We start from the raw sequence: 13,944 nt of genomic DNA, 5'->3' as shown, positions 1-13,944 counted from the left end.
CAGAGGGGAAGGGGGGCTCCTGGAAAGACCCCGACGCCTGCACTCCCCTCCCAACCACATGTTCTCCCTCCCATAGACTGCCGCTCTGCAACCTTCAATTAAATGGAGAGCCAAGTTGCAAGACCGGACGCCTACATTTCCCATCAAAACTTGAGGGAAGCTGACAAGTGTCCAGCCTGTGTCAGGCGTCACTTGTAGCTTGGCTCAGAGTTGGGAGATTTACATGTGGCAAAAGAAACAAAATAACATGCCACATTTTTACATGCAGTTTTCTCAGAATCATTGTAAAACATGGAACAAATTCCACCGGAATACAGGTCATCTTGGCAGTTATGGAATATCCATGCTGAAAGTTGAAACTGTTTTGGCACTTTGCTATTACATATTGTGTGTGTGCCGTCAAGGGGCTTTCGAGCAGTCCAATAAAGTTTGGGATGCTTACAAGGCGGTTGTAAGGGGCATACTAATGGACTTAAATGGTAGAGCAAGAAAGAAGAAAGAGGAGAAAAGACAAGAGATTGAGGAGAAAATAAAAGCCAAAGAAACACAGCTAAAAAAGAGACCAGGGAAAAAGAAGGTATACCAGGAAATTAAAATACTTCAAGAACAGCTAACAGCAATGAGCAATAAAGAATTGGAGTGGAATCTCAAAAGACTGAATCAAAAAGCGTTTGAGGGTGCTAATAAACCTGGGAAGTACCTGGCATGGCAATTGAAGAAGAAAAGGGAAAAGAAGATAATAAATAAAATTTGCGAAGATAACAAAACGTATTTGGAGCAGGCTACCATTAGTAGAGCCTTTTATAAATTTTACGCTAAGCTGTATAATAAAAAAGAAGTAAACAAAGAATCAATAGCGTCATATTTGGAGAAAACCAAACTTCCAGAAATCTCGGAAGCTTGGAGAAATAAGTTGAATAGTGAAGTAACTGACGAGGAAATAAGTAAGGCAATACAATCTGCAAATCTAGGAAAGGCGCCAGGGCCAGATGGACTTACGGCTAAATTCTATAAGACAATGGCTAATGAACTGGCACCATTCCTAAAAGAGGTGATGAATGGGGTTTTAAGGGATCAAAGGATTCCAGAAACTTGGAGTGAAGCGAATATATCATTGATCCCAAAAGAGGGCCAAGACCTGACTAATGTGAAAAATTATAGACCTATATCGCTACTCAACAATGACTACAAAATTTTTGCGAAGATATTGGCGGAGAGATTGAAGGGGTGGCTCTCGGAAGTCATAGAGGAGGAACAAGCAGGCTTTTTGCCAGACAGACAAATAAGAGACAACTTAAGGACAGTGATCAATGCTATTGAATATTATGACAAGCGTTGTGACAAAGAGGTTGGTTTCTTCTTTGTTGACGCTGAAAAAGCGTTTGACAATTTAAACTGGGACTTTATGTTTGCCACTATGGAAAAGCTACAATTGGGAGAAAGATTCATCAGAGCAATTAAGGAAATTTATAGAGACCAGACTGCAGCAATTGTGGTGAATGATGAATTGACCAAGAAATTGACGATAAGTAAAGGAACAAGACAAGGTTGCCCGTTATCTCCATTGTTGTTCATTTTAGTATTGGAGATTCTGATGATACAAATACGTCAAGATGATGAAATTCGTGGAATAAAAATAAAGGACTATTCATACAAGGTCAGAGCATTTGCGGATGACATAATGTTAATTGTAGAGGACCCATTGGAGAACATGCCAAGAGTGATAGATAAGATCAAGGAGTTTGGAGACTTGGCAGGTTTCTTCATTAACAAAAAGAAGTCAAAGATATTATGCAAAAATATGACTAAGCAGAAACAACAATTGTTAATGGAAACAACGGATTGTGAAGTAACAAGTAAAGTGAAATATTTGGGAGTCGAATTAACTGCAAAGAACATAGATCTATTCAAAAACAATTATGAAAAACTATGGACTCAGATAGAGAGAGACTTGATTAAATGGAATAGATTGAATTTGTCATGGTTGGGTAGGATTGCAGCAGTTAAGATGAATGTGTTACCAAGAGTAATGTTTTTGCTACAGACAATACCAATCATCAGAGACTCCAAACAATTTGAAAAATGGCAGAGGAAAATATCAGATTTTGTTTGGGCAGGCAAGAAGCCTCGAGTGAAAGTGAAAGTTTTACAAGATGCAAAGGAAAGAGGCGGAATGCAACTGCCCAATCTGAGACTTTATCATGATGCAATCTGCCTAGTTTGGTTGAAAGAATGGATGACATTAAAGAACAAGAAACTATTAGCCCTAGAGGGATATAAAAAAATATTTGGATGGCACGCATATTTATGGCATGACAAAGTAAAGGTCAACCCGATGTTCCTGCATCACTTTGTTCGGAGAAGTCTATACATAATCTGGAAGAAGTACAGAATTTATCTACAAGAAGGAACCCCTTTGTGGGTGGTTCCATATGAGGTGATAGACCCGAGAGCTGTTGATAATGAACAACAATGTTTAACGTATAAAGAAATAACTAAAACTGAAGCATCCAAACTTAGAATAAAGACACAAGAGGAACTATCACCTAACTACGATTGGTTCCAGTATAGACAGATCAGAGACTTATATAATTCGGACTCTGTAAAGGGAGGTATACGAATAGAGAATTCGGAACTAGAGCAGACCCTTCTTAAAGAAGATAAGAAAAGAATATCCAAGGTATACCAAGTACTGTTGAAGTGGTATACCGAGGATGAGATAGTTAAAACACAAATGGTGAAATGGGCTATAAACTTTAATAAAGAAATAACAATGGAGGCATGGGAATACTTGTGGAAAACTACAATGAAGACAACGACATGTATTAATATCAAAGAGAACATTCATAAAATGATCTATCGTTGGTACATGACACCAAAGAAGATTGCGCTAGGGAATTTGAATACTTCTAATAAATGCTGGAAATGTAAGAAGCATGAGGGCTCCCTCTATCATATGTGGTGGTCGTGTGAGGTAGCCAGGCAGTACTGGGGGGAAATAATAAGAGAAATGAGTGAAATTTTACAATTTCAAACTAATAAGAACCCAGAACTCCTGCTACTGAACTTGGGAATGGAGGGAATTCCAGCCCAACACAGGACGTTGATATTTTATATGACAGCAGCAGCTAGACTTTTGTATGCGCAAAAATGGAAAGTACAAGAAGTGCCAACTATTGAAGATTGGACTTACAAATTGCTGTATATGGCTGAAATGGACAAGATGACAAGAAAATTGAGAGATCTGGACTCAGGGCAGTTCAACACAGACTGGGAGAAGCTGAAACAATACCTGGAGAAGAAATGGGAGGTGGGAGGAAAACTGTGGCAGTTTGAGAACTACTGAAGTATTGAAGTAGAGGGGGGAGACTTTACCGGGGGGAGAAGAGATAAATGTGAATTAATAAGCAGTCAGATTAATAGATTGACATATATATAGATATATATAGGTTAACAAACAGAACATAGAGAAAATAATTAATTATAAGGACTAAATATAAGGAGCGATTAACTAACAATATTTTCTTTTTTTTCTGACAAGTTTTGTACCAAACTGAATGTCTGAAGATATAGATGGGTCAAATTGATTGACTATGTGAGGAGAGATATATAGAACTATTATAAAAAGATAGAATGAGTAATATATATAGAGAATAAGTCAAATTGTTTGATATAAACGAATGTATGATCTATATGGTTTATGATATATAGAAATACCTGAAATTGAAAAATTGGGATAAATTGTTTATCTAAGATAGAAACAAAGGCTTACAGTTTGGGCATATAATGTTAAAAATAGTTAAGGATGTACTGCTTAGAATAATGGAGAATATATATTTGTTTTAGATAGAGGAAGCTAATAAAAGTAAGGGAAAGGGGACAAAGGGTTGGAAAGCTGTTGGAAGTCAACAAAAAGGGGGGGGGAAGGGAGGGGGTTAGAGATGAAAAAATTGGGGAAAATTGAATGTAAATATGGAAATAATGGATTCTAACCCAATAAAAATTTTTCAAAAAAAAAAGAAAAAAAAAAGGGGGCTTTCGAGCAGCAAGGGGCTTTCAAGGCAAGTGAGGCGCAGTGGTGATTTGCCATTGCCTTCCTCTGCATAGCAAGCCCAGCTTTCCTTGGTGGTCTCCCATTCAAATGCTGACCCTGCTTAGCTTCCAAGATCTGACAAGATTGAGCTATACTATACCGTTCCACCACCCTCCTAAACATATTACACAAAAGTCAGTTTCTAAGACACTACTAAGTTCAGTGCGAGTTTCTTCCTAGCTAGCTTGTTCAGAATTGCAGCTTTTGTGATATTACTTGGCTATACTTTATGCTTCAGTTAATGACACTGTAACTAAATGTGATTTCAGGGACCGACAGGTGCACCTGGATCAATTGGAAACCCAGGACCTAAAGGAGAACCTGGAGATATTTTCTTTGACTCTGATATGAAGGGTGAGAAGGGAAATCCTGGTTTCCCTGGGTCTCCTGGTACTCCTGGCACAGATGGAAGGCCTGGGCGAGACGGCGTGCCAGGAATCCCAGGTCCTAAAGGTGCATCGGTACGTCACATCTGTCTATATTTGTCTGCCATTCTTTATAGTTAATTAATTGTAGACTGCCATTTTACCAAGTGAAGCAAATGCATTCCCCCTCTTCCTTAGACACCACAATCTTTATGCATGCCATATTGCTTTGTCCCATCTGATCATTCTCATTCGTTGAGATACTTTTGCAAGTAAATCCTTTGACAAATATTTGCACATGAGGTGGATTTCTACTCACATCTGCCTGAATTATTTCTGCTGATCTATGCAGTATCCATACTGGAAAAGTATCAAGGGATTTACACTGCATGTAGTAACAGCAGCTAGATTAACTTTTCCGAAACTTTGGAAACAAAAGAAAGCCCCCCCTCCCCTAACAATGTCCTCTTTGAAAAAGTAACATATTACTATGTTCTGTTGTGACTCGTGGCCTTGCAAAAGAATGACGTTGTTAAAATAGATTCACAAGGGAAAGAGGTGCTGCAGTGCATGGAACTAACTTTTGTTTAACAAACATGATTAGTAGTCAATAACTGTTACTTGTATCAGATGACCAGATATGCAGAATGTGTTCTGTTTCCCTTTTTGTTGGGAAAAACTTATCAGTGAAGCAATATCGTTTTTCTTTCTGTTTGTATTGATGTAACTGAAATTAATACTGAAAGGAAGGGAGGAAGGAAAGAAAGAAAGAAAGAAAGAAGTCTAGCAGTAGCCCCCTTGTTTTTTGGTATGCTAGTATCCAATTTCAATGTTGGTTCAAGACAGGGGTGGTCTTAGCCAATGGGCAACAGGGGCAGCTGTCCTAGGCCCCACACTCGGGGGGGGGGCATCAACTGTCCATGGCCCCATCCTTCCAAGGCAGGGGCGGGGGGAGAAGAAGAGCAGGCTGCCTATTGGGAATGGCAGTGGCTCCTGCTAAGAGGCAACCAGTGGGAAGGGGCTGCATCCTGGGAGACAAATAAAAAAGAAAACTAATATCTCATCTACTTACAAAAATTCTTATCATAGAGTTCATGTGATTCCTAGAGCTACCTGGAAGTATGGTAAGAACTTTCTGGCCATACCATAGAGCATTTCCTAGATCTATCGGGGGTTTTTTTAGCTTCTGGCTCAGTCTAGGAATTGCCAGAACTCTATGGTTAGAAATTCCTGTAAGTAGATGAGGCCATATTTTTCTTTTTTAATTTTTCTCCTGCTGCCATTTCCAGCAGCATTGGACAACCCCCACCCTCTCCACTGAGGACTTGTCAGTCCTAGCTCCTGCCCACTCCACACATTGTGAGGGCCACCCCTTGATTGGCCCCAGCAGTTGGGGGGAAGGTGGGGTGGCAGTGATTCCTGGGCCCCATCCTAGATTTCTGTCCAGGGCCACAGAATCACTAAAACCACCTCATTTCCAGTATTCACTCTTCCTAAGGAAGTGACTTGAGAAGAATCACAGCCTTCATGGAAGAGTCTAAGGGCCAAACTAGACATTGGATCTAATTGGTGGCTGCCACGGGGACTTGCACTGACACAGCAGCTGTGAGTTCCTCGTGGGAATTCAATCCTGAGGCACCACAGGGGACCAATTCAGCAAGATTTTCGCATGGAAGGAGGAGGGACTTCAGCCTTTCTCCCTCCACACCATTTCTCTGAGCCAAAATGGCTCTGCAGGGTATCATTTGCTGTTTTGGGGGCTGCATGTCCAAATAACACCCCAAAGGCTGTTTCAGCTTGGAAAACGGCTCAGGATTGAAGGCCAAAACTCTTCCTTCTCCTGTGCTGCAGTCAGCATATTGGGATTGAGTTCCCATGGGTAACTTGAAGCTGCAAGTTAGAAGTAACATCTAGTTTGGCCCTTAATTGGCCTATGGGACATCTCTTTTTTTATGCTCTAAAAATATATATATATAAAGCACAAGTGTGAGGGTAAAATATTAGGGGCTTCCTGTCAGCTTTACTACTGAGAAATATTTCTTCATGAGAAGCAATGAAGAGTTTGTGTTTAAGCAGGGCTTTTTTTCTGGGAAAAGAGGTGATGGAACTCAGTTGGTTGCCCTCAGAGAAGATGGTCACATGGTTGTTGGCCCCGCCCCCTGATCTCCAGACAGAGGGGAGTTTAGATTGCCCTCCTTGCCGCCGAGTAGCATGGAAAGCAATCTAAACTCCCCTCTGTCTGGAGATCAGGGGGCAGGGCCACCAGCCATGTGACCATTTTCAAGAGGTTCTGGAACTCTGTTCCACCGTGTTCCAGCTGAAAAAAAGCCCTGTGTTTAAGCATGTTTGAAAATATAATTGGCTTTTTATAGGAACTTTATATATTTCCTCTCTCTTGTACAGTCGAAGCTTTCCCTCTGAGGTTGTGGGTCACTCAATATTAAAAAAAAGACACAGTTCAAATTCTCTTTAGACTGACTTTTTCCTGTATATAAGATCAAAGAAAAGAAATATTTCATTGCCTGGCCACTTTTAGGACATGTTTAGTAATTCTGAAGGCTTCACACTTCGTCCTAGAAACTCTGAGGCAATAAGCAGTAGAGTTGCTTGGATCAGGGCCATAAAACAAACTGCATTACAAATGCTTAGAAGGTGCTTAGTGAAAGCAGAGCAGAATCTCTGCACATGCTTGAAGAAAAATTTAACACTGACATTTGTTACTTAGAAAAGAAATAAAAGTTCTTTATTGTAAGAGAATTCCATACTCTATAAGAAAGAGAGAGTAAAGGCTTCTAGCTAGCAATCTAAACTCGGACAGAGAGATTGTAGAAAGCATGTCCAGCTCTCTTAGTGGACTAAGGAAAGAGAGAGACAGGAGGAAGTGACAGGAAGGAAGGAACCTCTAACAGTAGCATTCTGGGTAACAAAGGGACAGCAGCAGAAGAGGATAAAAGAAAGATCAGGAAGCTGATCTTTCTGAGCCCTGAACTGTCCTCCCCTTGGACTCCAATGTCTCTGCTAGCATTAAGTGACATTGCACAGTCTGTCTTATACACTAATAACCAAGTACCCCTGATCTTTGGATACTTAAATCTGGAGGCTGGAACCATGAACCGACAAGACAGATCTTCCTGCACACCTGAAAAAGGCCCTAGGTTTGCAGAAAAAATCTGAAATCTAAAACAGATATATTGGGGTTTTTAAAAAAACCGAAATGATAAAAGGAATACATGTAGTTTTAACCAGATACTCTCAGCAACTGTTGCTAGGCAACCATAACAGTTTAGCCAGTTTTCTAGGCCCGTTGGGGAGAGGCTGTGGGGGGAGGGGAAAAGGTAAAGATAGACAAAGGTGAGTGGGAAGGAGAGAAGGAAGCAGGAAAAGGGGGACAGGCTATGGGGGGTCCAGGGAAGGAAAAAGGACGGGGAAGGAGAGGGGGAAATGAGATCCCCCCCCCACAAGTCCCCCACTTGTTCCTTCTAAAACTTAGAGCATCAAGCAGTACTGAGACCTAAGCAAGGCTCAAGTATGTTTTTGACAGTTTACAGGGGTCTCTATTCAAGGGAGAGTGTCCCAGTAATTTTAGGAATGATGTATCTAATGTCATTCTCATTTGGGGTTTACCTGTTGCACTTCTGATTATCAACTGCCCCTTAATCAGGGGTCTCAAGGCCCTCTGATAAAAAGGGTGCTCAGCCTTGTTAGGGCTGTATGAAGGATTTTGACTGGTCTCCCTTGGGCACTTCTGATTCTAAGCTGCAGATTTGGCAAATTTTTTAAAAAAATGTCGTTTAAAATATGTTTTTGCCCAGGATTTAAAAAAAATTTTTTTTCATTTCCAGTCTGTGTTAGAGGGCCAATAAAGAAAGGCAAAATAAATGATAAATATATTGGGAAAAAATGTTTCCCTTTCTCCCTTCCTTTCTTTCTGGGTGTAACTTTGTATTTTTAAGTTGTTAGCACAGGTGAAGAAAGGCATTTGGCTAGGTGTGCAGTAGCCCTGATGTCACACTTTTGTCCATTTTGTGGCCTCCAATAAATGCAGGACAACAACATGACCTCCAGAGGCCATAGTTGAACAGTTCAGTTGAAAATTGGTCTTGGGGCCTTCCCTTTTTTGAATGCCTTGGTGTTGTTCTTTTCTCCTCAGAATTAAGGACCAAGCATCTTTCACTTTTTCCTTCTCCCAGGGAGGAAGGGCATGCCCTGTCTTCTCTCGCCTTCCCTCCTCCTGCTCTAGAAGATTCTTGGCTTTGTTTAAAGTATGACTGTGTGTGCTAATATTCCAAATATGTCTATATGCAGAAACAAGCACAGTTCCCCTTTCCTGCATTGTGCTGAGGTGACAGCCACTGAGAAGCGTAAAATTATGCAATTCCAGGAACAGAATTTTACGTGCATTCAGGAAGTCCCACATAAAAGAGTCTAATGTTGCTGTGACCCTTCTTTGTATATTATTTAGCATACTGATTAATCCTACCCTGCCGGTGGATAACACCAACATCTGCTGTTAAATCTAAAGTAATGAAAGAATATTAAATGCTCTTTATAGTCTGGAGGCCACAGGAAAGTTTGATGTAGAAGAGAGAGTGACATTTCTGTCTCATTACAATCAGGGAACAATTGGCCTAAAAGGTGACAGTGGCCCTCCCGGAACAAGTGGTTTTCCAGGACCCCGTGGAGAAAGAGGCTTCCCCGGTAACCCCGGAGTGGGGCTTCCAGGGCCACCAGGCAATAAAGGAGAAAAAGGTATTGCAGGGATCCCTGGCCCATCAGGGCTCCAAGGTAAGGCCATTATATTTATATTTAAAATAAATATTTAATATACACACCAATGGCCATTTTTGAAATAGAAAATCTGCATGCCTATAAGGGTTCCCTCACAGGGGTGGCAACAGGATTAGTGAACAATCAACAGTATGATGTACATGTATGTTGCCAAGGCACTGCATAGCAACCAGCAGGAGAACAAGGGGATGGGGCAATGAAGAGGTGGCTGTCAACAATGATGTGATGTCACTTCCGGGAAAAAACTGAAAGTGATGTCAGGTCTCTCTAGGAATCAATGCAAACTCTATGGTAAAGCCATAGGCCCAACAGCCACTTTTGAATTTTTTTTCTGCTGCTGCTCAAGAGGCAGGGGCAACCCTGCATACATGTGATTTTCATGAGATTCAGATAGACAGCAGGAGATGTGAACAAGCCTTGTCAAAATATAGTGTCGGGAGCAAGAAAGCGTTTTTCTTCTCTTCTGACTTTATTCCTCCTCTTCTGATTTGTGTCAATGTCTATATAAGGGCTTGTGATCAAAAGTTTTTTTCATATTTAAGAATTAAGAGGCCCTGAGCAGAGATGCTTCTGGGCAGAATTGTTCAGGGATGCATCAGCCTTGTGCAGCTGTTGGGGAGCCAGGTGACATCCTGAAGCCCTGTTTGCGCTAAGGAATGGTGCCTGGGCAAAATATTCTTGTGCCACACCATGGCTCTTCAATAAAACACAAAGGCCCATCTTTCTCTTCCTACCAGGAGGAAGTGGGAGGGCTAGAGGATGCTACTGTGGTCTGAGGATGCTGAAGAAGAAGGTGCACAGTGACTCTGTTACTTGGCTTTGTTCAGGAGGAAAATAAGGAATATTCTTTTTATGTAAACGCTCCCACCTGCTTAGACTGATTGATCAGGAAGAGACATACAGAGGGCTCCCATTCTCCTGGTGGAAAAGGGGAATCCTTCTGCTTTTGTTACCCACCTCTACTCGGAAGAAAAGTAGAAAAAACTAATTGAAATTTTAAAAATTATATAGGGTAGTTCTAGGAATTGCTAGAAACCCTATGGTAAAACTATAGAGTTTCTGATGATTCCTAGATCTACCCTATATGGTTCTGCCTAGCACCCTAGACAAACACTTTTTGAGAGGGAGGGGTCAGAGGGACTGATGATGGAAGGGGAATTTAGAGAAGATCCATGCCCACCAGCATGTTGTTCTAGCTGTTGGCAGGAGACAAGGTTCAAGTGTGATGCTGTGAGAGACTTATTCCCTTGCACAGGCATTTCCTTTTTGAGATCCAATTTTCTTAGAGCCATCTCACATTTCATCTGCAAGCAAAAGGTTCCTGCAGATGGTACTCCCAAAGGCTGGTTTAAAACCCTTGGTTTCATGCCTTTCGTTTTGATTGGCATAGTGGGAGAGGTCTGTGGGCGCTGATGCTCCATTTTCAACTTTGCATTCAGGGCAAACCCATGGAGCATATCCTCAGGGTATGAACATGCAAGGTGCATAGTCTTCATGGCACGTCCACATGAAGACTAGGTGTACTGTGAGTTGCCTGATGGGAGACAATTCTCAGGTGCATGCAGTGCTGTTTTCAGGCCCCATTTCCCCCGCCTGCAACTGCCTCAGGGGCTCTATTAGATGTACTGGGGAAACTTATATGTACCGTATATGGATCCTCCCCCAGTGACTTGTTGGGAAAACAGTGTACAGAAAGGCTTAAGCACCTTCTTCCTGAGCAGCACATTTCCTATCTACATCAAGCCCCCACGTCCTGGGAACGGCAAATTCTCCAGTGCAGAACTCACAGCATGTGTCTAGTCCTCATGTTGTGGACCCAGGCATAGCCTGATCAGTGTGTAATATGTAGTTGGACTCTCAGTCATTGCTCTAAAACCCAATCTGAGGAAAAAATAATTTAAAGTATTTACAGTTTCTAAGGAATGTTGATGTCAGATTTATTAATACACAAATAATCATTACAGCAAATGAAGATCGGCAAAATAACAAAAACAGTAAGATCTTATTCTAAGCTGGGTTAAGAAGCCTCAGCTGTAACTAGGTATGACCCAGTAGGTCTGTGATCATAATGTGCTGAGGTTTGTTTTGTTTTCAATCTCAGAGCAGTGGGAGATCGAGGCGGGGGGGGGGCTACTGATCACATTGGGGAAGCATGGAGAGGGGATGCGAGTTTAACTCTTTCCTCTCATAGTGTTTCCCCTCTCTAAATGGTCTCTTTTTTTTATTTAGAGTTTTATATACAAAAATTAACCAAATAACAGAAATCCAACTTCCAAAAAATCACATTAAATAGCAACTAATAACAAAAGCAAGAAAAGGGGGGGAAAGAACAGACTAATAAAACAAACAAAAAGGAAAACTACAGAAACTAAATGCTTCCAATTTTCAGTAGCAAATAAAATATAAAATCCAAATTTTCTCTTAGTCTGTGTTACAAAAAATGGGCTCTCCCTTTCTAAGAAATTGTTAGCTCCACAGAGGCCCCCCAAAAAGACAGTACAGCGTATTGCAATGTTAAGTGCAACTGTGTGTGTGTGTGTGTGTGCATGGGGGGGGCATGTTAGGGATATGAACAGAAGGAAAGATGCAGTTGCCCTCCCCGAGTATGTCTTTCCCAGTCACATCAGCAGCTCTATCATACAGGGGCTTTGAAGTCTGAAAAAAAACCCCTAGGATTCCGATCCTCCATTGCATTGAGTTAAAGCCTCTACTTCAGGAATATAGAGGCCCACTCTGATTTCGTCCTGTAGAAGCAGGAGAGAAGAAAATAAGGGTTTGCTCTGAAAACCAAAGTGGTGGGAATATATTTCTCTTCCATTGCTACATCTTTCTTTTGCATTTCCAGGGCCGAAAGGTGAAGCTGGCCAGGCGGTTTTCATGCACGGATCTCCAGGGCCAGCTGGCGTTCCCGGGCCTCCTGGACTGCCGGGCATCCAAGGTACCTCGTCTTATTTTAATGTGAGGAGTGCTTGGGACCTCTCCTCAGCTCTCCCAATCCCACCCACAAGTCTCTGTTTGCATAAAAACTAAACAAAGCCTAATTTGTTTGACCTGCACAGGTGACAAGGGGGACCCAGGGATCCCAGGAATACCTGGCTTGCCAGGTGAAAAAGGCGTCAGAGGTCCATCGGGAATAGGCTTTCCTGGTTCTCCAGGGCCTAAAGGTATGCTGTGAAAAGGAATTGGCCATTTGAAGAGAATTTCTTGGTGGAGAGGGTCGTTTACATCTAGGAGGTCTTCCAAAGTGAATGGAAATGGGAAAAAACCCCAATACACACGCAGCTGCTCTCTCCCTTTATAAAGACCACGGTGATGTCTGCTTTGAGCCTGTGTAAGGTTTCCAGCTCAGGGTTGGGACGTTCCTGGAGATTTCGGGGTGGACACAGGGGAAGGCAGGGGTCAGGGAGGGGAGGGAGCTCAGCAGGGTATAATGTCATAGAGAGCCAGTTTGGTGTAGTGGTTAAGAGCGGCAGGACTGTAATCTGGAGAACCAGGTTTGATTCCCCACTCCTCCACTTGAAGCCAGCTGGGTGACCTTGGGCCAGTCACAGCTTCTAGGAGCTCTCTCAGCCCCACCCACCTCACAGGGTGTTTTGTTGTGGGGATAATAATGGCATACTTTGTAAACCACTCTGAGTGGGTGTTAAGTCATCCTGAAGGGTGGTATATAAATTGAATGTTGTTGTTGTAGATGTAGTTGTTGTAGAGTCCACCCTCCAAAGCAGCCATTTTCTCCAGGGGAACTGATCTCTGTAATCTGAAGATTGTGATTCTGGGGAATCTCCAAGCCCAAACCTAAGTCTGTGCCATAGGAAAAGTTCACAAAGACAAGCCACCATTTTACTCCACCAAACATTCCATATTTAGGTCGAATGACGGTGGGCAAAGCTTAACTTTGCCTCAAGCCCTTGAGAGACAATTACTGTCTCATGTTGATACCATGGCCAAGCTCACCTATAATAACAATTAATTGTATGTTGATAATACAAGCAGTGATTTCTTATGTGTTTGCAATAAGTATTTCACCATTGCTTAGTAACTTTGAGAAACTGTGTTTAGTTACATTGACTATGGAAAGCAAGACTTCAGAGCTTTGTCTGTATAATAGCATTGTTTGTTTACCAGATACATTCAGTCGGAAAGGAATTCTTAAAAGGTAACATACTCAAGACAATGGTTTGTTCTGTAGTGCCACACCTGCGCAAATGTGATATGAGCTGACTTTGCACTAAAAAGGTGACATGCGTACTGAAATTTCTAACTGCGACATATACTATGAACCAATCATATTATAATTAAGTACGCTGATACTGTGATGTCAAAAACACTATAAAAACTCTGCTGCTCAAGGGAGGAGCTAGAGGGAAACAATTTTGGGGGCTTCTAAGGCCTGGTTTCCCTCCTGTTCTTGCAACAACAAAATCAATCTTACCCTTTTCTTACTCCTGGCCTCCAGTGTCTTTTGGGTGAAGCACTGGAGGAGATAGCCTTTTCAGGCATAACAATGTGGTCGACATTTACTGCATGATTTCAACAAAGGGCACAAAATAGTTTGATTTATACTTCCTGTTTATAGCTTGCCTTTTTTGAAAGGAACACTGAAAGTGGCAAGCAGGAGCAGTACAAAGATGTGCTTGGCCTCAGCAAAGAAACACGAGCAAGTTCTTCATCCTTCTCTCTCCTTCTCCGTCTCCTTGC

General features: G+C 41.9%; 1 protein-coding gene across 1 annotated transcript in view; it reads left to right on the top strand.

Moving 5' to 3' along the window:
• Window positions 1-13,944, top strand: part of COL4A1 (collagen type IV alpha 1 chain) — a 185,302-nt gene that overhangs the window by 122,788 nt on the left and 48,570 nt on the right. The window contains exons 25-28 of the mRNA XM_054970138.1: window positions 4,363-4,554; window positions 9,075-9,243; window positions 12,092-12,184; window positions 12,306-12,410. Coding sequence (XP_054826113.1) covers window positions 4,363-4,554; window positions 9,075-9,243; window positions 12,092-12,184; window positions 12,306-12,410 — 559 coding nt within the window. The remainder of the gene's footprint in view (window positions 1-4,362; window positions 4,555-9,074; window positions 9,244-12,091; window positions 12,185-12,305; window positions 12,411-13,944) is intronic.

The sequence above is a fragment of the Eublepharis macularius genome, chromosome 1 (genome assembly GCF_028583425.1).
Source record: "Eublepharis macularius isolate TG4126 chromosome 1, MPM_Emac_v1.0, whole genome shotgun sequence".
NCBI classification, from domain to species: domain Eukaryota; kingdom Metazoa; phylum Chordata; class Lepidosauria; order Squamata; family Eublepharidae; genus Eublepharis; species Eublepharis macularius.
This window is presented reverse-complemented; position numbering and strand designations above follow the sequence as displayed.